We start from the raw sequence: 25,872 nt of genomic DNA, 5'->3' as shown, positions 1-25,872 counted from the left end.
TTCCCCCAGCCGCCCCTGACCCTTGCTCAGCCCCCTGGATCTGACGGCCCGAATGGGGGAAGGGGGAGGGAACCCCAGGGGATTTGCTCTGCCCTGGCTCCGGGTTCTCTGCTCACGGACTGAGAGCACGAGTAGCTGCAGGGGGTCATGAGCATGTGAGATGCTGGGGTTCGGACTCAGCCGGGACAGAGCAAGGCAGTAACCAGCCTGGGCTGCTCCGGCCGTGCCGCAAGGCTGCTGGTGCCAGGCAGGGCTGGCTCCTGGGACTGTCCCAGAGAGGACAGCACGGAGCTGTCTCCCAGTGCAGGGCCTGGCTGAAGTTCCTGGGCAAAGGTCCTCGGGGCAGCCGGGACCGAGTTTAACCGAGCTGCAGACCGCAAGCAAGGAGGGCACAGCTGCATGCCGTGGCACACGTCTCTCACAAGGCGCTGTGCCCCAAAACCCTGCTCAGGGACCCCAGCGGCCGGAGAACCCCCCGTGTGCTCGGGGGGCCGCGCTGCCGCTCCGTGGGACGCAGCTGCGAGCGGAGGGTGGGCTCATTTGTTTCCTCCACTCGGCTGAGCATTCGCCCGCGGCCGCTCGGCGCTGAGAAAAGCGGCGCAGAGGAATCCCACGGCAGCCGGCGGCAAATGCCTTCGCAGGGGAAAACCAGGGCAAGCGCGCTGTGGTACGGCCCCAGCACAGGGGATCTATCGCCCGTGCGCAGCTGTCCCCTTGGTAAAGGGAGCCCCACAAGTGAGCTCTTTGGAAGGGCAGATGCAGAGCACATTTTGGGTACCCTGTGCTCAGTCAGGAAACAAAACCCAGCTCCAGCAGGGCTGGTTGGAGCACGGGACCGAGATAAGGAAGAAAGGCAACAGCAAAGGAAACCGCTAAAGCTACTTTTGGGTCCGACAGGGCACAGGCAGGACCGTCGCGCCCCAGCTGCCTCCTCCTGCCCTTTGCATCTTGGAGTGAAGTTAAAGGACCTCGGGCAGGAGGGGGGAAAGAGAAAAGAGCCAACGTCTGTTTGTGTTGAAGCCATCCAGCATTTTTTTGCAGACATCAGCCAAGCGGCAGCAGCAATGCCATTGGTGGGAAGACAGAGTTATTTGGAGAATGCTGGACTCCGCACCATGAGAACAGCAGGGGAGGAGGTTGGTTTTAATTTAACAGGCCGTGTTTACTCTTCCCCTCTCACCTTTGGTCTGTGTGCAATGTGCAGTGGGAGCCCCCCGGCAGGCAGGAAGGGGCCGTGGGTGCTGCCCCCTCCCCACGCTGCCCCCAGGCCCGGGCCGGCCGCTCTGCAGCGCTGTGCGCAGCAGCCTCCCACGGCGCACACCCAGGGCAGCGATTTCTCATGCAACAAACAATCAGGCAGATGCAAAGCCTCAAAAAATACTCAGCTTTAATCTGTAAGCTTGCAAAGAGAGACCCAGGGGCAGAGCAGAGGTGAAGGAGGCACCGGGGCAGGTGAGACACGAGCAGTCAGGTGCAGAGCCAGAGAAGATGCTGATGGGGACAGATGTGCTGGACAGTCCCTGACTCCGATGTGCAGTGCCATACCCTCCACAGCTGCTCTCTGCATCAGTGCTTCAGTTACACAACCAAATATTCACCATCTGACTGCTCAGAGGAGTGGACAGTGTGCTCGAGGGAGCAACAGAGCTGGGCTGAGCACCAGGGATGTCCCTGAGCCCCACCAGCGCCCAGCAGAGCAGTTTGCTGGCTGGAAGATGCCTGACAGTGGGTTCCAGCTGCTATTTGCCAGCAGCAGGAAGGCGTAGTTGTATGACATGGACAGTGACAGGAGAGAAACCCAGCCTGGCCTGGGAGGCAGCAGGGCTGAAGCATCGCCCCAGGTGATGCCATCATGGGCATCTCCTGCATGAGGTTGGAGATGGTTCAGTCTGGAGGCATTGAAATGAAAAAACCTTTTCTTGTTAAAAAAAATAAATTCTCTAATTTCTGTGGGTACAACATGGAGGAAGCAAAGTTTTTCCAAATTGCTGTGTGTACCAGAAGTGCCCCAAGCATTGCTCGGATGCTCCCAGGGGAATTTTATTTCTCACACCAGCTGTGTGGGCAGGGAGCAGGTTTGGCTGGACCCTTCCCCATCCCAGCCCTTCCCTCGAGCAGAGCCCAGATACAATGGGGACATCATTGCATTTGTGGTGGCAGGAGGATAAAAGCCATTGGCAGCAACTGCAGAAATGAGGAGCCACAGCCGAGCGTGGGCACTGGGGTGTGGGGCAGCCTGGGGGGACAGAGCTGAGGTTCCTTGGAGGGAAGCCAGAGCCTGGCAGCACCAGGGATGAGGGGGCTGGACCAGGCCCTTCCAGTTGGACAACAGCGGCACTGTGAGCAGGAATAGCTGCAAGCGAGGCTCATCCATGGCACAGCTCCTCCAGCTGCTCCAAGGATCCCTCAGTGAGGTGTGTGGCTGTGTCCTGCACCCTGCTCGAGTGGTGGAAGCGATGGGTCACCATGGCTTGCTGGCCTGGCTGGCAGTCACCACACCACAGTGATTCCCACGATGGCACAGAGGTCATTGCTCTGCAGGGCAGCAGGATCTGAATCCTGGCACCAGGACAAGGGCCCTCCTCACGCACTCTGCTCCACTGTACTGTGCCATCCGCCTTGGCTTGTCAGAGCTTGGTTCCCTCCAGTGCTTGAGAGCGGGATAGGGCCCCACTCTGCCTCACAGCTGGGCCCCCAGGCCTGCCAGCTCCTCTGGGCCACCCTCAGGAGAAGACACAGCAGCTGGATTTCTTCTTCTGTGACTCAATGTAATCGTGGATCTGGAAGTGGGGCTCATCCAGCGGCTGCACCGCGCGCTGCTTCAGCTCCCTGGAGTGGTGAGGCTGTGTTACCCCTCCCACACTGTGCTGGGGTGTGGGAGGTGGTGGGGCTGCAGGGAACACCTTCCTTGTTCAGTGCCCTGGCCCCAGGTACTCACTTGGCAATGGCCAGGAAGGCCAGCTCCACGTTCATGCCTGTCTTGGCGCTCGTCTCCATGAAAGGCACTCCGTACTCCTGCAAGAGCAGCAGCACCCCATCAGTGGCTATGCCCAAGGTGCCCTCCTGGCCCTCTGAATCACCCCTGGAGCCTGGACAAGGCTTGAGGGTCACCCCCTCCCTGCTTTGCCCCAGGTTTTGCATGCAAGTGACTGCTGTGCTGCCCTGCAAGAGCCAGGCAGGCCTGGGCACTCTGAGGGGATGGCACGGCTGCACGGGAACCCTGGGTGACCTGAAATTGTCTGGGGGGGCTGAAGTTGGGTTAGGCCATAGCACAACTCACCCTGGCCAGTGATGCTCCATCCTCCGTCCTCACAGCTCTCTCACTGCTCACATCAGCCTGCCAAGGGAAGGAAAATGTCCCCACACACCAGAGCAGCTGGCACCCTGGGCATCTGGCAAACCAGCAGTGTGGGGTGTTCAGGGGGCTGACAGGAATGAGGGGCAGCATGGATCCAGAAGTATCCACTGCCCAGAGAACCTGGGACCTGTGGAGCATCTGGGACCTGGTGGCATTGAGGGTATCAGGGGGATCCTGGGGACACTGAGGACCTGGGACAGTACCTGAGAGCATCCAGGACCCAGGGAGGCTCTGGTACCCTGCTGGGCATCAAGTACCCAGCATCATCCAGGATCTAGGGGACATCCTATCCCAAGGGGAAATCCAGTCGGGCACTGGGCACCCAGCAGCATCTTTGACTCCTGGAGAGAATCTGGGACCTTGTTGGGCCTTTAGGGCTTGGGGTTACCTGAGGTGCAGGGATGCATCCAGGCCTGGGTGGGCACCCCATACCAAAGCATTCCATTCGAGGAGCACCCCGTCCCTGGATCCTCAGGCTCGTGCTGCCACCCGCTGGCTACCGGGAACACTGCCCTCCCCGAGCCCCGGGGACATTTGGGACCGGGGAACCACCCCGGGGACAGAGGAGCCGCCTCTGCGCTCGGCCGGGCGCAGAAAGCAGCAGAACCCGGCAGAGGGTGCAGGCAGAGCCCCATCCCTGCCCGGCCATGGGGATGGCAGGGGCACGCACAGCACAGCAAAGTCCAGGATGGACAGGGACCCTGCACACACCTTATTGCCCAGCAACATGATGACCACGTCCTTCTGGGCGTACTCATGGATCTCCGTCAGCCAGGCCTGTGGGGCAGCAGCACTGTGTTGGGGTGAGGGGTGCTCCTGTCCCTCCCAACTCAGCCTCCCACCCCTCAGTACCCCCTCCCTTCCCTCTCAGCCCTCGCATCCCCTCAGCACCTCCAGCACCCCCACAAGGACAGGGATAATGACTTTTCCTTCTTGGCACAGGAATTATCCCAGCATCACAGATGAGCAGTCCTGAAAACGCCCCGTCTCCTGGCTACAGCCCAAGCCGTAGTTCACATCCTTCCCAAACCACGTTTTCTCCCTCAGGCATTCACCGTGTCCTCAAACAAAACTCACCCAGGCATGCAGCACCAGCCAGGTGCCCTGGGATGAGCTCCCAGCTGGCTGGCTCTGGCCAGAACAGCCAGTGCTTGGGGGTACAGCAGGCTCCCAGCTGCTCCCACAGCCGGGCAGCCAAGCAGGGCAGCCAAGCAGGGCACCCTCACTGCAGGCCCTGGGAGAGCTCCCCCAGCCCTCGGCGGGACTCACGCGGATGTTGTCGAAGGACATCTTGCTGGTGATATCGTAGAGCAGGAGCAGGGCTGCAGGGGAAGAGGCAGAGGCATCGCTACACTGCAGGAATGTGCTCTGCATGGTCTCCCCATCCCTGCTGGACCCCAGACTCACCTTGGGCATCCCGGTAGTAGGCGTGGGTGACGCTGCGGAAACGCTCCTGTCCTGCCGTGTCCCAGATCTGCCGAGAAACTGCCCTGGTGAGAGCAGGGAGAGCAACCTCCCCCAGCTGGGTCTGCTCCCGTGGCTCCCAGCCCTGCTGGACCACCACGCTCAGCCTGAGCTGGGTTTCCATCTGGAAGCTTCTTCCCCCCTCCCAAAGCTCACCTGCAACTTCACCTTCACACCATCCACGGCCACCACTTTGTTCTGCAGAAGACAAGGAGAGCAGGTTTATCAGCCCAAAGCATGTCCTGGTGCATGTGCCAGCCAGCCCTGGCACTGAGTTGGCATTCCACAGCCCCTCAGCTGCTCTCCCTGGGCCAGTGGAAAGAAGCAAGGCTGCCTGTGGGGCTGGACATCAGAGCCTCATTGCCACAGACCGTGATCCTGATTGCTTGGCAGCTACGGGGACACCCCAGAGCAGCAACCCCTCGAGGCAGAGCGAAGAGCAGAATCAGTGCAGAGGAGACAGCAGGATCCCAGCCTGCCTTGGATCCAGCGCCTCGTTCATCTCCCACAGCCAGAGTCCCTGTCCTTGGCTCCCTAATGAGCAGTCAATGACCTTGGCTGCCCAGCAGGTCCCAGGAACACCGACCTGCTCCGGCTCCTGCTGGGGAGCTCCGGGCTTGCGGCAGCCCCGGGAAGCTGGCAGAGCTGCAGAACTGGGGAAGCATGGATGAACCACACATAATTTTGCATTTATTAATAACATGTTGGTGTGCTTTTATGTTTGCTCACCAAAAAGCCCTGATCTTTCTGACAGGAGTCTTCAGCTCCATGTGCTCAGGGAACCACTGCTGCACTAAAAATATAGCCTGTTTGCAGTAACTTAAGGGGTTTGGATGCTACAAACTGCCTGGTCATGTGCACTGGGTGATGCTGGATGTCCTCTGCAGGTTTTCTTGCTGGTGGAGCCTTGCTTGGTTCTTAAAGGAGGTAGAAAACACTGAGCTGGAGGGGCTGCATGTAGCACACAGCTGTATCCAGCACGGCAGGAGGAAATCTCCTGGGTTGGGTTTGCAGCCAGGCTGGGCTGGGACCAGGAAAGGAAAGAAGCATTTCCATCTGAGCTGGGAAGGCAGCTATTGAGGCTTAAGCAATCGCTATTCTCATCTCAGAAGCACAGGGGCTTCTCTCCAGAGGCCAGAAAAAAGAAAAGCAAAAACTACTGAAAAGCTATTTTAAGACTTAAAGAATCATACTTGGAGTCTGGAAAGAGAAGACCCCTATAAATAATTTGGTTGCCTGGAATTGTTTGAAATGGAAATTCAGCCCATGTGGTGATGACAGCATTTGAGCAAATGGGCTGGATAAAACAAAAACATGCCCCAGGAGACTCTGGAGATTACCTAGAGCAGTGAGCCATGAGCTGCTGGAGGGGATGCTTGCACGAGGCAGAGCAGGCACCTGTGGGCTGGCAACACCTCTGGGGACAGCAGCACCGAGCCCAGCAGTGGGACACAGCAGATTTTCCTCCTTTCATGACTTTATCATGAGGACAGGCCTCGTGGCCTCCCCTAACCAAACCCACAGCCATCTCTCTCCCCCAGCCCCTGATCACCAAGGCCCCGGTTCCACCAGAAGCCAAAGGCAGCTGGGGCAGCAGAAGGGGCAGCAAACAGGAGCAGCTGCGGGGGCAGAGGAAGCTCTGACCGCACTCGACACGAGTCGGTGGCTGTGGGCAGAGCCCTGCCCGGGGACACCCCCGTGACTTCCTTCCTGCTCTGCCCTGTGCTCAAACAGCTGTGCCTCCCTGGGCACCCTTAGAAAGATCCTGCAGCTGAAATTTGGTGAGCAGACAGCAGTGTAGGGGTTTAAACAGCCCATTTCAGACTTTCTCAACAGCCCATTTCAGCCCTTCTCAGGAGCCCATTTCAGCCCTTCTCAGCAGCCCATTTCAGCCCTTTCAAGGCATGAAGTTACAGCAACCTGCGTTTGTCCCCCCAGCTGTTGGCTTTGGCCTGCATGGTGGAGTGTACTGGCTGTCCAGCACACACCCCAAGACCTGGGATGGGCTAAACCTAGACCCTTTGCTGATTTAAAGGTAAGAGGCAACAGTACCAGTGGGCTTTTCTGTCTGTTACTGCTCTCCCAGGGAGGGGTGGAAGGGTTCCAGCAAGAACCTGCAGCTGGTTGGAAGATAACTGGAGGTACAGAGGCTGGAATCCCACGTTCTCCCTGCCCAGCACCCTGTCCTGGCCAAGGTGCAGGTGCAGGGGGGCGAGGGGCTGGCAGCTGTGGTGGTCTCACCCGGAAATCTATGCCCACGGTGGCAATGAACGTCCCGGAGAGAAAGGCCCCGTCTTTGAACTGGAGCAGGAAGCAGGTTTTCCCCACGCCCGAGTCTCCAAGCAACATCACCTGCAAGATGGGCGCAGGGAGAGAGGTCAGCAGGACCGGAGGGAGCAGCAGTCCCGGCTGGGGCTGAGCCCGCCCCGGTTCCTTCTCTCCCCAGAGCTGCTCCCGGTGTGCCCGGAGAGCCCCGCGGGGCCGGGTGTGGGTGGGAGCCCTGAGGGTGCGGCCAAGCAGCGCCCAGGGCAGCAGGGCAGCCCCCAGCCATGAACGAGGCGGAGAGCTGCTGTGAAAACAGGTACTGCAGCAGGATATCTCCTAGCCAGGCCCTAGAGGCTCCTAGAGAACCAGCCACAGCTCCCAAATGCGTGCGGACACCCACGCCTTGCCCCTGGCCCGGGTGTGCCCAGCCCAAGGGCTGATGCATGGGTTGGACAAACCCCGCGTGTCCGGGACTCTCTCCCCGTCGGTGCCTGCTGCAGACACCAAAGCAAACATGGTGCCTTTCCCCTCCTGCTAAGCAAACAGGATCAGCCCAGGCTCTCCCGCCACTCCAGCACCTCTGGCCTCAGGCAGGGAGCAGCCAAGACCAACGCTGGGCTCCATGAGCACAGCCTTTCCCAGTGCTGTGTTCTTTCTGCCTACCTGCAGCAACCTGTTCCTGCCCAGCAATCATTAACCTGACTACATCATTTTTCACCCTTATGAAAAACATCAGTGAGCAGGACTTCAGCAGGAAGGTCCATGCCTGCATGCCCACCTGGCAGGATGCTGGAGCTTGCAAAGTAAACCTCTGCAGCCCTGCTGCCCCTGTGGGCCATGGCCACCTTCCACAGGGATGGCACAGCAAATGCCAAAGCTGGGGGCTGGAAATGCTCTGCCTCCTGCTACCACTTTGCTGGTCAAATCCTCCCCCAGGACTTATGGGGAGCTGGGAACACTGCTCAGTTCAGCCTCCACCTAACTCTAGACCACGCTGAAAACTGCTTTTCTCCCCCAAACATGGAAATTGTCCTCCATGAAGAGGAGTCAGAGAGGGGAGGATAAAAGCAAAGGCATAAAAGCAGTTCAGAGAAGGTGACAGGGTGCAGGGCCCCTTTGGAACTGGCTCAGTGAGGCAGCAGGGGGTGTCAGTGCTGACACCGTCAGTGCTGGGCTCAGCCTGGGGCTGTATATTAAATTTTGGGGGTAAAAGGTTCCTCAGTCCCGTGCTTCCCCTGAGCTGCTCGGATGAGGAAGGTGCTTCCTGGGGCAGCCCTTGCCTGGCCTGGGCTGGGGAAGAGGGGGGCACTCAGGAAGGAGTGCTAAAGGGGGCTGAAGGGGGCCCTGGGCTGGATCCAGGGCTGAAATGCTGTTCCCACCTTGGAGCCCTTGGGGTGCTGCAATGGCCTGGACGGGGCCCTGCTCCCCCTGCCCTGTGCCATGGGGGGCACTGTTGTGGGGCTGGCAGGAGCCCCTTGGCCTGGAAAAGGTCTGGCGGGCTTTCAGAGCTCGGCCACGCTCCTCTTGCCCCGGGAGCCCCCCAAAGTCCCGCTCCTGCCGCTGGTCCCTCCTGTGCCACCTCCTATGGAGATGGACGCCCCACCTGCACCTCCCGGGGAGCAGAAGCCCAATCCCGGCTGCACCGGGGGCTCCCGGGGAGCAGAACCCCAATCCCGGCTGCACCGGGGGCTCCGGGACAGAGGAGGGCTGGGGGGATCAGCTGCGGCCGCCGCCTCCTTCCCTTCCTCCCCGTTTCGCGGCCGCTTCCTGGGCGCGATCGCAGCAGCGGAGGAAGCGGGCGGCCCTCGGGACCCTTCCTAAACCCTAAACCCCTCCTGGTCTTCCCGCAAGCCGGGGGGCGAACCCAAACCTTCCCCTCTGGCGGAGCTCGGAGGCTCCATCCCCGCTCCCCCCGCGCCGCCTCGCACCTTGCCGGACAGCTGGTGATCGCGGGGCAGCGCCGGGGGCTCCCCGCTGCTCCTCGGGGGGTCCCCGCTGCTCCTCGGGGGGTCCCCGCCGCCCCCCGGGGTCTCGCTCCCCGCCGCCCCACCGGGGCCGCCCATGCCGCGTCCGAGCGGAGCCGCCGAGTCCCGGCGGGAGCTGCGGCCCCACCCGCCTTCCTCCTCCTCTTCCTCCTCCTCCTCCCCGGCCGATGCCTCCCCCCGCCCCGAGGCCGTGCCCCGGCCGCCTCCCTGCCCAGCCCGGGCGCGGGGTGAGGAGGAGGAGGAGGCTGAAGAGTGAGTGGGAACCTGAGCCCCTGCACCCCGCCGTGCTGGGGTTTGCTGCCGGCTCGGCTGCCCGGACAGCGGCAGAGCCCGGCAGGTCCCTGCGGACACGGCCGTGGGGAGAGCAGGAGCTGCTCACCCTGCACACGAACAGTCACCCCGTCCCTCACAGTGTGCGGATGGAGACCCCAGTGCCACCAAATCCCATCGTGCCACGCCGGGACAGCAGGGATGGCAGCTCGCACTGCCAGCCCCCAGCTCACCCCGGGGTGAGGGTTTGCCCCTCTGCTGCAGCCCCAGCGGCGCTGGGATGGGTCCGGGTGAGCAGCGTGGAGCCGGAGCCGGGAGCTGAGCCGAGCCGGTTCCCCCGAGCCCGCCCCTCACCCAGGGCCTCCCGCTCCCCCGGCTGCTCGCAGCCCCTGCATCCTACACCGGCCACTGGGGCCCAGCTCATAGTGCACTTCATTTAGGAAAAGGCCAAGCATGGGAATGTGGGAGAATTCCCTGGAGAGGGATGTTGTGTTACTCAAAACTCCATCCCACAAAACCTCATAAATCCATGAACTACACCTGGTCAAGGTCTTCAGCCTTACAGGCATCACTTCATGCATAGGAGCCTTGAGCCCTCCCCAGTCTATTTTCCCAGGAATATTCCATCTCATCTCTCCCACATCAGGGCTAATCTCAGGGCAGCCCCCATCCCAGTCACACCACTGGGATCCAGGGGCGCAGGGCTCCAGTGCTGTGCCCCTCTCTGCAATCCAGGTGAGGGCCACACGTGGCTGCAGGAGGTCCAGTGACAGAGATGCCCTCTGGAATGGCATCCACCTCCTGCACCAGCCAAGCCCTCCTCTGCCCCCCGGGAAACAGAACCTGTATTTCCAGTCCTGTAACTGCGCTCAGACCCAGCCGGGGGATTTATAGTTTATATGTGCTCTTTGGCCAGGAAAGTGCCCACAGCTGGAGCTGGTAGCTTGGAGCTCCTGGAAGTGGCTGAGCTTCCCTGCAGCAAGATGGGGAGGGGGCTGAAGGATATGGAAAACTGTGCTGGGCAGGAAAAACGCCTGGCTGAGCATCACTTCCACACACTGGCGTTTGCTGCCAGAGAAACAAGGCAGCCGGAGCCGGAGGAGATCAGTGCTGAGGCTGAGCCTGCTCTGTCTGCCCATGGCTCAGGCCCCTCAGCAGAGGCACCTTGGCTGCTGGTCCCTGGGCTGCTTGGCCCCAGACCATCCCTACTGGGGAAAAAGACACATTTTCCTGCTTCCTTGACCTGGACTGGAAAGAAAATTCCTGTGGGTAATTGCATCCCCATAGGTACCAGCCCCTTGCTGAGTTCCAGCTTTGTCGCAATGCTGAAGGGATGACAGTCTCTCTGGAGTAGGGTCCCAAGCACTGTGCCTGTCCTGAGCTCGCCCAGGAGAGGGGACACACACATCAGAGCCACTTGGGACCCCAGGCAGCTCTGCAAATAGCTCTGGATGGCAGCCGAGTGCTTTTCCCAGCACTGTCACCATCTGCCAGGGCTCCAGGCTGGACACAGGCAGGACACAGGCTGGCATCTCCCTGGCACAGCAGGGCAGCTCCAAGGGCAGCTTTCTGTATGTGAAGCACAAGGCTGCACTCGGACACGGCCCCACCAAGGGATTTGGAATAGGGAGCTTTACCCATCCTTCATCCCTCCCAGTGGTCCAAAGCATGCCAAGAAGCACACAGCCAAACCAAACTCCTCATCCAGCAGCACCAAAGCAAGGTATCCAATTCTTTGTGCTTACCACGGATCCATAGATTCTGATTCCCCAGATAAAGCTGCTCCCCAAGGGTGAGTGCACTGCCCAGGGACCAGGGACTGGGCTCTTACCGTAAACCCAATGCCCACGGTGGCAGAGAAGGAGCCAGGAATGAACTTGCCCTGGTCAAACTGGACCAGCAGTGATGTCTTCCCCACGCCACTGTCTCCAACCAGGATTGTCTGCAAGGAGCACATAAAGAGGCATCAGTGCAGGTGCAGGCGATGGGGGAGCTGGGAGCCAGACATTTGGGTGGGTGTGCTGGGGGAATGTGGCAGCAAATGCAACAGGATCAAGAAGGACCCACCCAGCCCCTGGATCTGTCACATTTGGTTCTGCCACTTGCCCAGAGAGGAATTTGTCCATCCACCCCTTTGTCCATCTCTGTAATTAATGAAATGTTCTCTGGGATGAGCTTCAGGCCTGAAACGCACTGCACCCTGTCCAAGAGAGGAAAGATGGGAAGGAAAGTAAAGCTCAGCCTATCATGGAGAGTGAGCAGGAGAGAAGCTCCTACCCCAGCTCAGGGAGCTGCCGGGCAGAAGCAGCCTTGGCTCACACAGGCCTGCTGGATAACCTCTTTGGGAGGACTTTGGAGTCACTGGATCAAGTCCAAAACTGTTTAGTAAAGAGAGCATCTCCTGCAGCTGCTGCACACAGCTGCTGCCACAGCCACACAGCCTTGCCGGGTCACTGGGCTGCCTTTGTGCTGCCTTCATGCCGTGGACCCACAGCACTCCCTCCTGGCAAAGTGATGGCTTTGAAATCATGGGGTGCCTCTGCCTCTCCAGCCTCCCTGGGAAACCCCAGACTGCTCCCATCCCCGAGCAGAAGGGACAGGAGCTGTGCTGGTGTCAGAGCTGTCACCTCTTAAGCAGCTCCCACACTGCCAGCCCCTGGCCCTGGTACCCCTGGGGAGCTCATCTTCCCTTCTGCTCCTCAAAACCCTGCCCTAAGCGAGACCTGCAGTGCAAACAGAACCCCTCCCTTCCCTCTGCTGGTATCTGGGTTTTGTTCTCAGAGCCACTGGCAAACATTCCCATCCTTTCAGGAAACTGAGGCACTTTCAACCCTTTCGCAGGACATGAATTAAAACAAACACTCTGCTATCAGCCTGCTGGCTTAGAAGTGGTTTGGGCTGTGTGTTTCAGGACAGGGGTGGTCCTGAAGCTGCAGTTCTGGCAATCATGGAGTGTCTCCTCTGTTACGGGTCCCCTGTCACCCCTGAGGCTGCAGGGACGAGGCAGTGAGGTGCTGGGACTAAACCTCCCCAGCCTCAGCATCCACCTCTGCTACACTTGGCTGCAGCTGTTTTACCCCTGCCTGCTTGGTGTTTGTGCCTTGCTCCGTCCTGCAACACCTCAGCCCTTTGACTCCAGCCTGAAGGTGCTTCAGCACCTCCCCAAAATGCAGGGGAGACGCTGTGCACATCTGGTCCTGTCCCTCTCCTGTCCCCAAGTGCCCTGGGGTGACACCAATCCTGGCACTACTTCAGGCACTGCACTTCCCTTGTGAAACACAGGCTGAGTGTGAAGGAATGTTTCATCAAATGCCTGAACAGCCCCAGCAGACCAAGACCTGATTCCATACACGGGGAGGCCACGTGGGCTTCACAGCCCCTGGTGCTACGATTCCTGCACCCCACAGATCCCAAAGAAGTGGGCTGAAACCAAAAGCCAAGGAGCTTGAGGAGCCCAAACCATGCAGGGATGTGGACTGGCAGGACATCAGCGTCCTGCCTTGCCTAAAGCACCACCCCACACCCTGCCTGGAGCTGCTCACGCTGATACACCTCAGTGAGCGCTCGCCTCATGAATCAGCACTTTCCCTTGGAGAGCCCATCCCAAACACTGCCCCTGTGCTGGGAAGAGCTGAGCTGCTGAGCAGAGCTGCGGGCAGGAGGGAGCCCTGCACCTCTGCCAGTGCAGGCTGCTGCTCAGGGCTGTGTGCTGAGAGGCAGCAGCACCCTGTGCCCAGATCTGCAGCACAGATTTCTCCCTCCTCCCTGCCTGGGCTCTTTGCAGGTCACTCGCACATCCAGAGCAGCCGCGTGAGCCGGGAGCTGGCACGGGGGGAATGTTGGGAAGCAGAAATCTCTGGGCCACAGGAGCTGGTTCACCCCTTTCCTGGGGGAAATGTCCCTGCCCAAACCCCCCTTGGCTCTTCCCTAGGGAACTCTTCCCTGTGCACAGAGAGGGATATGCCCAGGAGCAGCTGGAGAGAAAAGCACTCTGAGAATTCATTACCATGGGGCTCCTGCACATCAGTGCTGTGTAATTTGGTGTTACATACTATTTCCAGGTAAAATAGTGATGCTGAGATGTGCAACAGGACTGGGTGCACCCTGCAGTGCTGTCTTTGGGAGCAGTTAATGCAGAGAACAACATTAATTATGGAGGGAGAAGAGCTGGTTGGAATGAGGGCCAGAAAGCCTCCAGAGCCCAGGGTTTACAGAGAACATGTATAAAAGGCAGATTCCTCTATTAATAATTTAAATGGGATTCATAATAGAGACAACTCATGAATTGCTTCATGACTTAATAATAACAGCAAAATTTGGCCTGGAACAGCCAAGAGATATTCCTACTGACTTCAGGAAAAGCTCATGGGCTGCATGGAAGGACAGCACAGTAGAAATCACTGTGGCCTTCCTGGTCACCAAATAAACAAAAAACAAGAACAAAAAGCCCACTGTAGGGAAGATGTTACTTGAAATAGCCCTTGAAATCTCAGGCTGGACATGACTGAGTCATGATAGTAAAAAATTTCCCAGAGCCAAAGTTCCATAGCTGTCCTGACTCTTCCCCCACCCTCAGCCACAGACAGACCTCCTCCACACCTTCTTTTCCCCCTCAGGTTTTCCTTTCCCTTCTTTTTTTTTTTTTTTTTTTTGGTGGTTTTTTTGTTGTTGTTGTTGTTGTTTGGTGGGTTTTTTGGGGTTTGTTTTTTTGTTGTTGTTGTTGTTGGTTTGGGGTTTTTTGTTTTTTTTTTGGTTTGTTTTTTGTTTTTTGGGGGGGTGGGTTTGTTTGCTTTTTGTTTTTTCGTGGGAAACTTAAGTAAAATGTTGTAAGATTCCTTTTGGCACTGCTCATCCTCTCTGCCTGGTGGTGTGGGGATGGAACAGTGCTTTGCCAGAGGTAACCTGACTTCTCCACCACCCCACAGTCCCAGAGAAAAGCAGGTGCACCTTGTAACGCCCTCCTGGAAAGGCTTGTCTGCCTGACCTGCCTTAGGGGAAGAGCAAATATCCCTCCCCACACCTTGAGTAAGTTTTGGGGCTAATTCTAATGTAGATGGATCACTTCCAGTCAGAATCGTTGCTGGCTCAGCATGGGCTGCAGGGACAAGGCGGAATAATTCAAACTTCCCATACTTGCAAGGAAAAGAGACGTTTTGGTCTAACCTCCCGAGGGCAGAGAGGTTTTGCAGCACAGGGAGGCAGTGGGTGCAATTCCAGTGCCAGCCAAATGGGAGGAGATCTGGGACAGTGCATGTGGGCTGAGGTTGTCTTCCCAGCTCATTTTCGAGATTAAACATGCAGAACCTGGGCCTGAGCTAAACAGAGCTAATGGAAGCCTGGCAGGCTAAAACCCCGGTCAGGGGGTGCAGGAAGGGAGAAGTGCCCTCCACAGGCTCTGGTGTCGCTCTCAGGGAGCTGATGAAGCCCCAGACCCACAGGTTTGTGCCCAGGTGAGCAGGATTTATCACAACAATTTGTGGCAAATGTGTTCGTGCCCCTCAGCACCACTGCCTGCAGAGCTAAAGTGGGACACAGCCCTGGGAGAGTCTGAGGGTGAAGGCCTGTCTGCTTTCAGCCCCTCACCACCCCACTCTGTGGCCTCTCAGGCTGAGGCTCAGTCCTGAAGCTTATTTTTAACCTGCTCTTTATATAAAATCGTGCTGCCTTTCCCCTGCTGCAGGCAGTGCTCCAGGGATGGAGCTGGATGATGCTAGAAGCTGCTATGTGCCACAGGAACAGCTCAGGGCTGTCCCCCCTGCCCAGACACGATTTCACCATGGCCAAGACACTTATACCAGCTTGAGAGAGAGCCTGGAGCCTCTGCCAGCCTTGGCACAGGCTGTATCTCAGCGCTGCAGAGCTCTAGGGCTGTGCATGAAACAAAAGCTGGCTCAGATCATGCAGGAGATCCCGGTTTGCAACCCTCTGTTAACACCTTGGATCAACCACAGACAAGGAGCTCATCCCTCTGCCTTTGGGTCTTGCTCCAGCTAATGGACCAGGAATCACACAGGAGGAAGAATGATTTGGCAATGGGTCAAACCGCCTGAGAGCAGAATTCATCATTTTGTATCAAGCAAAACTTCTCTGGAACAGCCCAGAATAAACCTCTGCTGTTCCTGCTTTGGTTAGCTCCGGGCCCATTTCCTCCCCAGGTCTGGGCTTAGCCACCAACCAGAAACCATTTAATCCTTGGCTGCAAGCTGCAAAGCTCTCTTGAGGTTTTTCAACACATCTGAAATGTGATTGCTTGCTCAGACACAAGATCTGGTGAGGTGTTTGCAGCCTCACTTCCCTGGAGTGAGAGCAGCCTTGTTTCTGCAAGACAAGCAGCCCAGCCAGGAGAGGCAGAAAAATATCAAGGGAAACAGCAGGGAATGTGGGACTGGGATGGTTATTTGCCTGGACAATATAACCATTTTCTGCCCAGAGTCTCATTTCCACCAATGTAATTTCTGAACTGCTGCAGCTGCTTCCTGGAGAAGAGAGAGTTAAGGCTCTGCAAAGAATCAAAGTTTCTCAAGTCATCCCTGGAGGCATGTTCTATGTATTCCATGTAAAACAGAAACGAGAGCTGCTAGTAATTGATATTTTTCTACTAATCAAGGGCTGGGCACCTTGCCCTGAGTATACAGCAGGATACAGAACAGACTGGGATTTGTGAACAGGATCCACAGAACCCCAGCCTTTCTCCTGTCTTGTGCCATCCCTGATTTTCCCGAGGGAGGCAGATCCTGCACAGTCACTGAGGACTGCAGGAAAGCAGAGTGAGGACAGCAGGAAGGAATGATGGGTGGATCTGTGAGAAATCAGCATCTCCTCCATCACTCCAGGAGTTGCAGGGCAGCGCCTGACTGCAGAGAGCAAAATCCCCTCTGCTGCTGTCCCCGCAGCAAAGCCTGAGCACCCCGCGTCTTGCAGGGACACCAGCAAGCCTGACCACGCTCCGTGCCATTGCAGTTACAAAACACAGTCCCAGGAGGTACAAAAACACAGTCCCAGGAATACTGCAAAAGAGGATTTCAAAGCAACAAGGGCAGGAATGGACGTCTCTGGGACACGGCTATTTCACGGCAGGAAAGTCCCAGCTCGTTAATCTGCTTCTGGCAAACAGAGCCCCGCGGTTCAGCTGCCCCCGAGCCGCCCTGAGCCTGCCGGGACAGCGGCAGCGGCTGAAGGGCGGTGCGGGCTGTGCAGCAGCCCTGGCTTCCCAAACCCGCCGGATCCTGCCACCCCCTGCCTACCGTCAGCCGGGATGTGCTGGGACCGGGGCCGATCCCTGCAGGGGGGACAGAGCTGCCGCCGCACCGGGGCGAGGGTGAGAGACGGACCCCGCCGGGAGAGGAGGAGCGAGGAAGGCAGAGGGACGGGATTTGTCGGGAAGTTCAAGCAGAGCGCTGTCCCTTCTCCCCGCTCTGCAGCCCCCTCCCGGGTGCCCCCATCCCCATCCCATCCCCATCCCATCCCATCCCATCCCATCCCATCCCATCCCATCCCATCCCATCCCATCCCATCCCATCCCATCCCATCCCATCCCATCCCATCCCATCCCCATCCCTACCTTGTGCAGCAGTGCCTCGTTGTAGCCGTTCCCCCCCGGGCCGGCGGCGCGGGCCCCCATGGCCGGGGGGGCTCGGGGTGCCCGGGCCGGGCCGGGCCGCCCCTGCAGCACCGCGGGCAGCGCCCGTCCCGCTCAGCACCGCGGGCAGCGCCCGGCGCGGTGCGGCCCCGCAGGACAGCGCTGCTCGGTGCGGCAGAGCCCGGCCCGGTTCGGCCCCGCAGGACAGCGCTGCTCGGTGCGGCAGAGCCCGGCCCGGTTCGGTCCCGCAGTACCCGGCCCGGTTCGGCCCCGCAGGACAGCGCTGCTCGGCGCTCGGCGCCGCCGCTCGCACGGTTCCCCGCCCGGAGGGGGCGGGGGGCAGCGGGAGAGGCCGGTCCCGCCCGGGGGCGGGGAGGCGGCGGGAGCGTTCCGTCCCCCCCACCCCGGCAGAGCCGCCGGACTCCCCGCGCCAGCGCCGGTCCCTCCGCAGCTCCGCTCCCCAGCTCTGTGCACTGGGACTGCGCAGAGCCCGGGGAATCGCCGGGAGTCGCTGGCCTTCCCTCGGCCCCGGGAGGCACCCACGGGGCACGGGCAGCCCTGGCACAGAGATTCTCGGTGCCAGCTCCGATCGGTGCCGAGCTGAGCACGGAGCCAGGCCCACTGTCCTGCCCCAGCCCGGATGCACAGAGGCTCGGTGGCGCTTAAGAAGCCTCCTGCCCGCACCGAGGCTGCTCTGGCTGACGCCCCCCAGACATCGGCACACAGAGCCCGGGCAGGATGGAGCTCAGGACAGGATGAAGCACAAGATGAAGCTCAGGGCAGGATGGAGCACAGGGCAGGATGAAGCATGGAGCAGGATGAAGCATGGAGCTGGGTGGTCACCGGTGTGTCACTCCAGCAGCCCATGCTAGCCAGGCCATTTTAGTTTCTTTACCAAACTGGTGCTGTGCCTGGTTTATCCCAACAGGTCCACTTTGGGTTTCCACTGCATTTACAGAGCCCAGTTAAGACCCTGCTTAAAGTAAAAAAAATTGTTATTAGAGACAGGATGAAGCTGTAGGTGACAGTCAATATCTTGTTGAGATCCTTTTTTTTAGGGCTCCCTTTAGAGCAACCTGATGTTGTTCATTGCACTGGAAATAAATTAATCTTTACTCAGAAGTTTATTTAAGAGAGACTTGATTCAGTCTCCAGTTCCCTCCTTCAAGAGCAGCAGATGGCCTCAAGCCAGAGGAACAGACCAGGTTTCCAAGAGCCATCTGCACCCATCTGATTGCTGTTCTACTGCCTGGGCCTGACATTGCTAATTATATTTACCCATTATTTCTTCTGACTGCAGAGATGGTTCTGCTGGGTCAGATGATTGGACTCAGAAACAGTAGCCAGAAAAAAATTAAAAACCAATCGGGACAGTGGGGTTCAGGCTTGCCTGAGGCCAAAAACCCAACCCAACCCAGACCATCCTGCAGCCAGACCACGGCCTCATGCACTGGAACACAATCAACAACACAAAACCAAATGATATCACAAGCCCTGGTGTCTGGATCAGAAAATAAACAAGTGCTTCAACATAATGCACACACCCCACACAGGCAGGGCCAAGAAGAAGAAAGCAGCAAACCTCAGGAGGTCTTCAACAAAGCCAGGGCAACTCTAAAACACACCAAGAACTTGTCAAAACTCCCAAACTCCCATTGATGTCTGCATAATCCTTCCTGCAGATGTCCCAGCGCTGCCATGGCCATTGAGGATGGAGATTTCATGCCACCATCCTGAGTGCTCAGCCTTCTCCTGCCCCAGAGCAGGGGCAGTGCCTGGCCCAAGCTGTGTGCTGGGCCCCCAGAGACCCAGATGTACTGCAGGGACTGCACAGCTGTGCCCTGGACACCCAAACTGGGCAGGTGCTCAGACACACCTCTCCTGAAGGTGGGGGTGAAGAGAAGGGTGAGCCCCCAATGTCACAGACATCTTTTCATAAAAATCCTTTCTTTTAGGATTTGTCCTTTCTGGGAAGCTGAGGCCCCAGAAGAAAAATGTAAACAATAATTATCTGCTGATGTGGAATGCAATAGGTGCACCTGTGGTTGGCTCATGTTCCATGTTCACAATTAAGGGCCAATCACAGGATTGTCCCCTTGGCTTGGGGACAGATTCTCAGAGAGCTCTCTTGTTTTTAGATTCCTATTCTATTCTTAGCTTAGCAAGCTTCTGAACTTTTCTCTCTATTCCTATTAGCATAGTCATAATGTATTATATATCATATATTAATAAATCCAGCCTTCTGATCATGAAGCAAGATTCTTGTCTATCTCTCTCACCCTGAGGAACCCTCACAAGTCGTGCAATACCCCCAACATCTCACTAGGTCTGAGGCTCCAGGTCCAATTATCCCTGGATTGCAATTCCTGGCAGGTCCCTGCTGCAGGAGAAGCTCTGGGGCTTGGGGAGCATTCTCTGACTTTTTAGCTCAAGCAGCATTTGTGAACTACCCTGAATGACAAAGGAGAGCAGGGAGGTGGAGTGAAACCATCAACTTTAGCCAGGACCCCATGGAGAATCTGAAGGCTGACAGAGCAGCAAAGAAGCTTACAGACTCCAGGGACATCCGCCTATACCCTATCCCTATAGCCATGCAAGGCAATATTGTGTTAACCGCACTATTGGTCACTTATGGTCACTCTATGGTCAGGATTGGATCCGGGCCAAGCCTATAAAAGTAGCATACTGTACCCCTACTAACTGGGAAGAAGAAGTGCTGAGACCCTTCATGAACCCCTCCAATAAAGCCACACTCGTGGAACAGCCAGCGTCTTCTGCTTCTCCTCTCTCTACCGTCTGCTGGAGCCTTAGGTCAAGGGAAAGCTACCTAGCAAGCAAAGCTGAAATCACAAGGGCTGCCTGATCACTAAGAGCTGAATATTCCCTGCTTGCTAGAGCTGTCCCGCGGCCTTGGTCTGAGCGAGCTGGCCTCTGGCACCCAGTCCCCTTGGGGGCTGAGCTCTGGAGCTGTAATAGCTTGCCCAAGGATGAGACCAATTAAGGCTCATTTAGGGAGGGACTGAAGAGTTCAGGAGCCGAGGTGTCCATTCCCTCTGCAGGCGCTGCACCAGAGGCACCCTCGGCCCTGCAGGTTTAACCTCACTGGGCAGGAGACAATTCTCCTGTCTCTCATGGTGTCTCCAAAGGTAATGCAGCCTAATGAGACAGCACAGATTGCTGGCAAAACACAGGCACCAGCACGCCTGGCCCTGCTCCAAGGGCTTTACCCCACTTTGTCGTGCTGGAGGACCTGACCCATCGTAGATAAGTGATAACAGCAGCTTTATCAGAGCCCAGCTGCCCAACAGCTGCATCACTGCCTCCCTTCACACACTGGGGAATGCATTTCCCCAGCACCCACAGCAAACCACTTGCTCTACCAGCCTCCCCCAGACCCGGCAGAGGTTTCTGGCAGCCAGTGAGCAGTTTACAGCCCCAAGCAAGGGCTGACCAACTGGAATCAATGCAGAACAATGAAATCAGAGGAAATGACCTGTAAATTTGCAGTGATTCCAAATAAACCTGCAATTTAGATCCATTGTTTAGTGTGTCTGCTCACAGACTGTATCTCTGGTAGCTTAATTACTTGTGTGTTTGCCTTGAGAAGTACAGCTCTAACAGTGGAACACTTAAATCCAGCTCAGGAGTTTCTGCTTCACTGTCCTCCTGGCCTGCTCCTGCTTGTTCTCTGCTGCCCAACCCTATTAACTGCTGCAGTATCTCCCTGGATTGCCTGTACAACACATCTGGGGGAAACTGGAGCCTTGCTGAAGTCATTCCTTCCCCATGAGCTAGGCAGAAATCAGAATTTCATCCTCTGAATCCACTGAGTATGGATTCTTAATTTCTTTGCATTAAATAACCCCTGCCTTGGCCCTTTCTAGCTAAGTCCAGCCTCAGGTGGAGCCCAGAGCAAATCCTCCACCACCACAAATTCGGTGAGTATTTTTTGCCACCTTTACTGGCTTTGCTGAATCGGGGGATCTGGGAGTGATCCAGACTCATCTTGGGTATCTGAGATGGCAGCGGAAAGAGAGATCAGACAATGCCTGCTAAGTCAGCCAGCACTAAGGAGCTACAATATTATATTTAGCCTTATCTCCTAAGGACAATTTCCCCAAACTTGCTAAATCTGGCCGTGAAGAACAGACTGAAACAACCTGATTATTTTTCAAAGGACCTAGTTTAAATAACAGAATCGGGGATTGGAAATATCATTGAAGTCCAGGGAAGACAGGACTCTGGAAAAGCTCAGCTGTGGTGTGGGTAATACAGTGAGATGAGAACTGGGGAAGATCTGTTCTTGCAGGGCCCTGAACCAAGGAGATGCACGTTCTGATTGATTCAATTACTGCCTGTCCCAGAAAGGCTTTGAGGCTTTTCCTTAGGATCGACACCAGAGAGCAAACCCAGATTCAAAATCTTGCAGAACCAGAGCGAAAGCAGGGTCGGGTGGTGTGGGGCAGTGCTCTGTAGCTGCAGGGCAGGGCTGGGAGCGCTGCTCAGGGGCTGCAGGGCTGCAGGGCTGCAGGTGCCAGCTCTCCTCAGCCCCTGTGCCCACAGTGCATTTCAATGGGGCAGGCAGGGCTGCACACTGCAGGTGCCAGCTCACCCCATCCCCTGTGCCCACAGTGCATTTCAATGGGGCAGGCAGGGCTGCAGGGCTGCAGGTGCCAGCTCACCCCATCCCCTGTGCTGTGCCCACAGTGCATTTCAATGGGGCATGCAGAGCTGCACGCTGCAGGTGCCAGCTCACCCCAGCCCCTGTGCCCACAGCGCACGGCGATGGCGCTGCCGGGGCTCTGGCACACTTTGCTCGTGGTGCAGCCACCGAGCCACGCCGGGGTGCTCGCTCCAGCCCCGCGTCAGCGCACACCAAAAGGCAAAGGGATGTGCTCCTGTCAGGGTGCATTAGCGGATTCCTGAGCAGCATTCCAGCAATGCTCCTTCTCTCACACAGCAGCCTTGCCTTGTGCTTCCCGGGTCTCTCTCTGCCTAAAGAGAGAGGTCTTGGCTTGCAGGATCCTGCCACAGCCCCCCAGAGATGCTGGTTCAGAGCAGAGTGCCTTTCCCTGCCCTGTTTATCCATCCCCCCGGGCCTCTGGAGCACCTCAGCACCCGTGCCATGGCTGGAGGGTGTCGGGGGAGCTCTGCAGGGCTCTCCCCACTTTGGACAGAGTGATTCCTCACCACACTCTGTTGTACAGATTTGTCCCTGAACTGCTCTACTCCCTTTCTGGTTTCCCCTTTCAACTGACACCGACTTTAACTGGGCAGATCCTCCTGTGACAGATTTCTGTGTCAGCACTCTGGGGTTCCTCATTCCTGCCCGCTCTCATCCTGACCTTCCGCTCCAGGAAGATGTTCACACGCAGCTGTTTGTTTGGGGCTGAGGCTCTGAGCTGGAGCCATGCCCTTTGCAAACCCCTCATTGACAGCCCCTGGCCAGTGTCCCACTCAGCCAGGACCCCTTCACACAGCAGGTGAGAGGAGAAGTATCAGAGCAAAACTCCATGTGGGAGTCGCAGTGCTGATGTTGGGCTGCTGTAAATGACTGCTGTGTCCTCAGGGGATGGAAGGAGATCTTCCACTGACGCAGTCAGGAGCTCTCTGGGGTATAACACAGTCCTGGGGACTGCCATGATGGGGACAAAGTGGCCTCACTCTGTTCTGGGGGTCCCAGCCCCTGCACTGGACTGGGCAGCTGCTCATCCTGCCCAGGACCCAAACCTGGAAAATAGGGAAATGACACCTCCCATCTGATGGTGATGTGATAGTAATGACACAGCACGGATGCGGCTTGAGAAATTCCCCAGCAACTCAGCCAAAGCGGCTCTTGGAAGAAGTGCTTCTGTCTGCTTTCGGGTAACTGAGCTGCCCCCAAAATCCTCATGCAGCAAATACCTTTGTAGGACCTTCCCTGTCCCATTCCATCCAGAGTCTCTACCTCCAAGCCACTTCTCCCAGTCCTCCTCTCACTCCAAGGGAAGGGTGGGAAGGACGCTCTGTGATTTTCCAGGAGTGGCAGGGATGCATCCCAAGGAAGATGAGGTGGCTGGAGTGGGAAGTGTTTCAGCACAAAGCAGATTTGCCATCTCCAGGCACTTTTTGAATTCAGATCTTGGTGTTACTTGCAGCGTTTTGGCTCACAACCAGCCAGCTGGGAAGGAAGGAGTGGCTTGGTGACCCAAAGGGACACCCAGAGCTTCCTCTTGCCATGGCAAGGCATTGAGAGGAAAGGGGATTCTGAGGTTTGTGCTTTCTGCTCTTTCCAAAGGGCATATTGGAAGGAAGCCAGGGAAGCAGCTTTGCTTTGTGTATTTGGGTTTCTGAAACTTTTAATTTAATTCTGGGGAAAAACAGCGTTGTCACTCAAAATCCCACACCTGTGCCAAAAAAGGTGATTTGGGGAGGAAAAGAAGATTCTTTTGCCTAAGAAAACAAAAAACAAGCAGCCCAGCTCAAGCTGGCAGCCCACTGCAGAGCCAGAGAGCAGCAGTGCAGGGGGTTGGATGGCTGCCCATCTTCCCAGTCCATCCTCCCAGTCCATCAGAGCATCCCCACCAGTCCATCAGCAGGGGCTGACCTGCACTCTGCCCCAGCCCCTGCATCCTGCTCTGGCCAGGCCCTCTCTAAACTCCCCAAAATCCTTTGGGCTCTGTGCAGGGAAAGGGTTTTAGGTCCCTGCTGGGATGGGCACCACCGTGGAGGAACCTGCTGCATTTTGGCATTTTCCTGGGAACTCAGTGACTATTTCAGAGAAAAAGCAGAGTCTCTGTCATGGAACACCCCAGGGTGAGTCATGAGTGGTGGGTAAAGGGGAGGAAGTGTCTGTCTTAAAAAGAAGACATCCAGGGTCTGTGGGTAAACACTGCCCAAGGAAGTGGCAGGAGAACACAGCTTGGAAAACTGTTAGGACATCCATGTGTGTGTGGGCCTGGCTTCATCCTGAAGGATTTTTTGTGAAAAACCACAGGGAAAATTCCTCCTCAGGAGCAAGAAGCTGGAAAATGAGGATTTTCTTGGTTTGGACCCTTTTCCTCATGAGAGCCACGAGCACAGGTCAGTAAATCTGTGTCAGGGGTTCTGGCAGAGCTGTGGGGAGGCTGGGGCTGAGGCAGACCAGGAGGCTCACTGTGGTCATGGCAAAAGACTGGCTCATCCCAAACCTTTCCTGTGGTAGTTGCAGGGTGTGATCTCTGAGATTTGCTTGTTCTCTGCCATGTGGGAATTAGGCTTTTCATTCTCTCACTAACACACACCCCTGATGGGGGCTGTTTTACTAATGACTGGTGACATCTCAGCTCAGCACTGCTCACGGGCACAGTGGGTGCACAGGCACAGCCTCCCTCGGGCTGCAGCCCCGGGGCTCAGACCCTCCATGGCTCCCAGGCATTGCCATAATGGGTTTACAGCTCCTCTCTGTCCCCTGCAGGTGGCTGGGCAGTGACAGGCCCCAGGCAGGTGACAGTAGAGCAGGGCAGCTCACTGGCCCTGTCCTGCAGCTACAAGCCACGCTACAAGCTCAGCTTCAAGTACTGGAGCCGCAAAAGCTCCCTCATGACCTCCATGATCCAAACCGACGGCTCAGAGGTGACAGTGACACGGGACAGGGTGTCCATCAGGGACAACCACACAGCGAATTCATTCACAGTGACCCTGAGCAGTGTCACAGCAGGGGATGCAGGCTGGTACTCCTGTGGGGTGAAGAAAGTGGGGATCGGCCGAGGGCACAGCACCGAGGTGATGGTGTCTGCAGGTAAAACAGGGCTGGAAGCAAAGCTGCCATTAAACTCCCCCCTTGCTCCTCTTCCTCCTGTGCAGTGCTCAGGGCATTGCCCAGATACCTCCATAACCACCCCCTGCACCTGCATTGCTGAAGTCTCAGGGACAGAGGCTGCTGTGCAGGGTGCGGGGCAGAGGGTCTGGGGTATCTCCTTTGTTCTGTTTTCTCTAGCAGCTGCTTCAAACACAACTGAGGACAGCAACCTGAGCCCATTGACCACCAATCCCCTGTGTCCCAGGGGCTGTGGGGAGCCTCCAGTGCTGTGAGTCAGGGTTTGGGATCCAGGCAAGCCCCCAAAAAAGCATCCCCTGCGTAAAACGTTCCTTTCCCATGCATGTATTACCTAGCTTTGAGTTCCCAAGGAGCATCCTGGGGGCAAGCAGGGCAGCTGGCAGGCACGCAAGTGCCCCAGTCCCCATCCTCATTCCCCAGAGCCCAATAAAGCTCTAGTACAACCCCCTTTCTCCTACACAGGTCCCAGCCCAGTGTCATCCACTTGCTGCTTCTGCTCAGCATCAAGGTGCCAGTGGCACTGGCTGTGATTGGAGGGGCAGCGTGGGTGAGGAGCCGGGGCAGGAGCCGGGAGCAGGAGATGCTGCAGCTCTTGGGGGCATCCAGCAGCACCAGGACACGGGGCTGCCCCCCCGTCCCAAACCCCTCCGAGCCCCAGGGACGCCCTCCTGCCCCCCCGGCCCCCACCCTGCCGGGGCCGTGCCTCCCCTCACGGCCGCCCCGTGCCGGGAGCTGCTCGGCTCCGGGCGCTGCTGGCCCTGGGAAGCCTCGGCCCCTCCTGGCAGCCCCTGCGCTGCACAGGGAAGGGTTTGGGCTGCAGAGAGCCTCTGGCTGCTGAGCTGCAGCTGCCAAAGGAAGACAATTTTGCAATAAAGGCTGGGTATCCTGCAAGGCTGTGTCTGCTGGTCTGTCTGTCTGTCTGTCTGCTCCTTCCTTGAGCTGCCAGCACTGCCCGGGATGTCCATGGCAGCCAATGCTGATGCACACACCTGTGTGGGAACATGCTGCATTGTGCCTGGGGGGCACATGGGGTCACAGGGGCCGTGCAGGCTCCACCATGGCCCAGCTGAGCTTCCTCATGGGGAGAGGTGCCCTCAGCCCCAGGAGCCCCAGCCCTGCCACCTCTGCCTGGTGGGTCCTTGCACGTTTTCGC

The 25,872-nt window shown here is 57.4% G+C and overlaps 2 protein-coding genes across 4 annotated transcripts; one reads left to right on the top strand and one right to left on the bottom strand.

Moving 5' to 3' along the window:
* Nucleotides 1-1,354: 1,354 nt before the first annotated feature.
* Nucleotides 1,355-17,339, bottom strand: RAB37 (RAB37, member RAS oncogene family). Of its 3 annotated transcripts, XM_074554849.1 has the most exons (10): nucleotides 16,904-17,339; nucleotides 11,174-11,284; nucleotides 7,064-7,174; nucleotides 4,979-5,020; nucleotides 4,766-4,832; nucleotides 4,628-4,680; nucleotides 4,070-4,135; nucleotides 3,281-3,337; nucleotides 2,939-3,015; nucleotides 1,355-2,829 (listed from the first exon to the last, which is right to left on the bottom strand). In XM_074554849.1, the coding sequence occupies exons 1-10, from the start codon at nucleotides 16,961-16,963 to the stop codon at nucleotides 2,724-2,726; spliced, it is 750 nt and encodes a 249-aa protein (XP_074410950.1). In that variant the 5' UTR covers nucleotides 16,964-17,339; the 3' UTR covers nucleotides 1,355-2,723. The 3 variants fall into 3 exon arrangements, with proteins under 3 accessions (XP_074410950.1, XP_074410952.1, XP_074410951.1); XM_074554851.1 differs by lacking the exon at nucleotides 7,064-7,174 and having other exon boundaries at nucleotides 1,356-2,829; nucleotides 16,904-17,335; XM_074554850.1 differs by lacking the exons at nucleotides 11,174-11,284; nucleotides 16,904-17,339 and adding an exon at nucleotides 9,016-9,235 and having other exon boundaries at nucleotides 1,356-2,829.
* LOC141731256 (uncharacterized) lies at nucleotides 16,962-25,603 on the top strand. Its single transcript, XM_074555355.1, has 3 exons — nucleotides 16,962-17,497; nucleotides 24,337-24,744; nucleotides 25,182-25,603. Exons 1-3 carry the CDS (start codon nucleotides 16,962-16,964, stop codon nucleotides 25,555-25,557), a joined length of 1,320 nt encoding a protein of 439 aa, XP_074411456.1. The 3' UTR covers nucleotides 25,558-25,603.
* Nucleotides 25,604-25,872: the final 269 nt, after the last annotated feature.

Source organism: Zonotrichia albicollis, chromosome 19 (assembly GCF_047830755.1).
Source record: "Zonotrichia albicollis isolate bZonAlb1 chromosome 19, bZonAlb1.hap1, whole genome shotgun sequence".
Taxonomy (NCBI): domain Eukaryota; kingdom Metazoa; phylum Chordata; class Aves; order Passeriformes; family Passerellidae; genus Zonotrichia; species Zonotrichia albicollis.
The sequence above is the reverse complement of the archived record's forward strand: the minus strand, read 5'-3'. Positions and strand labels throughout refer to the sequence as shown.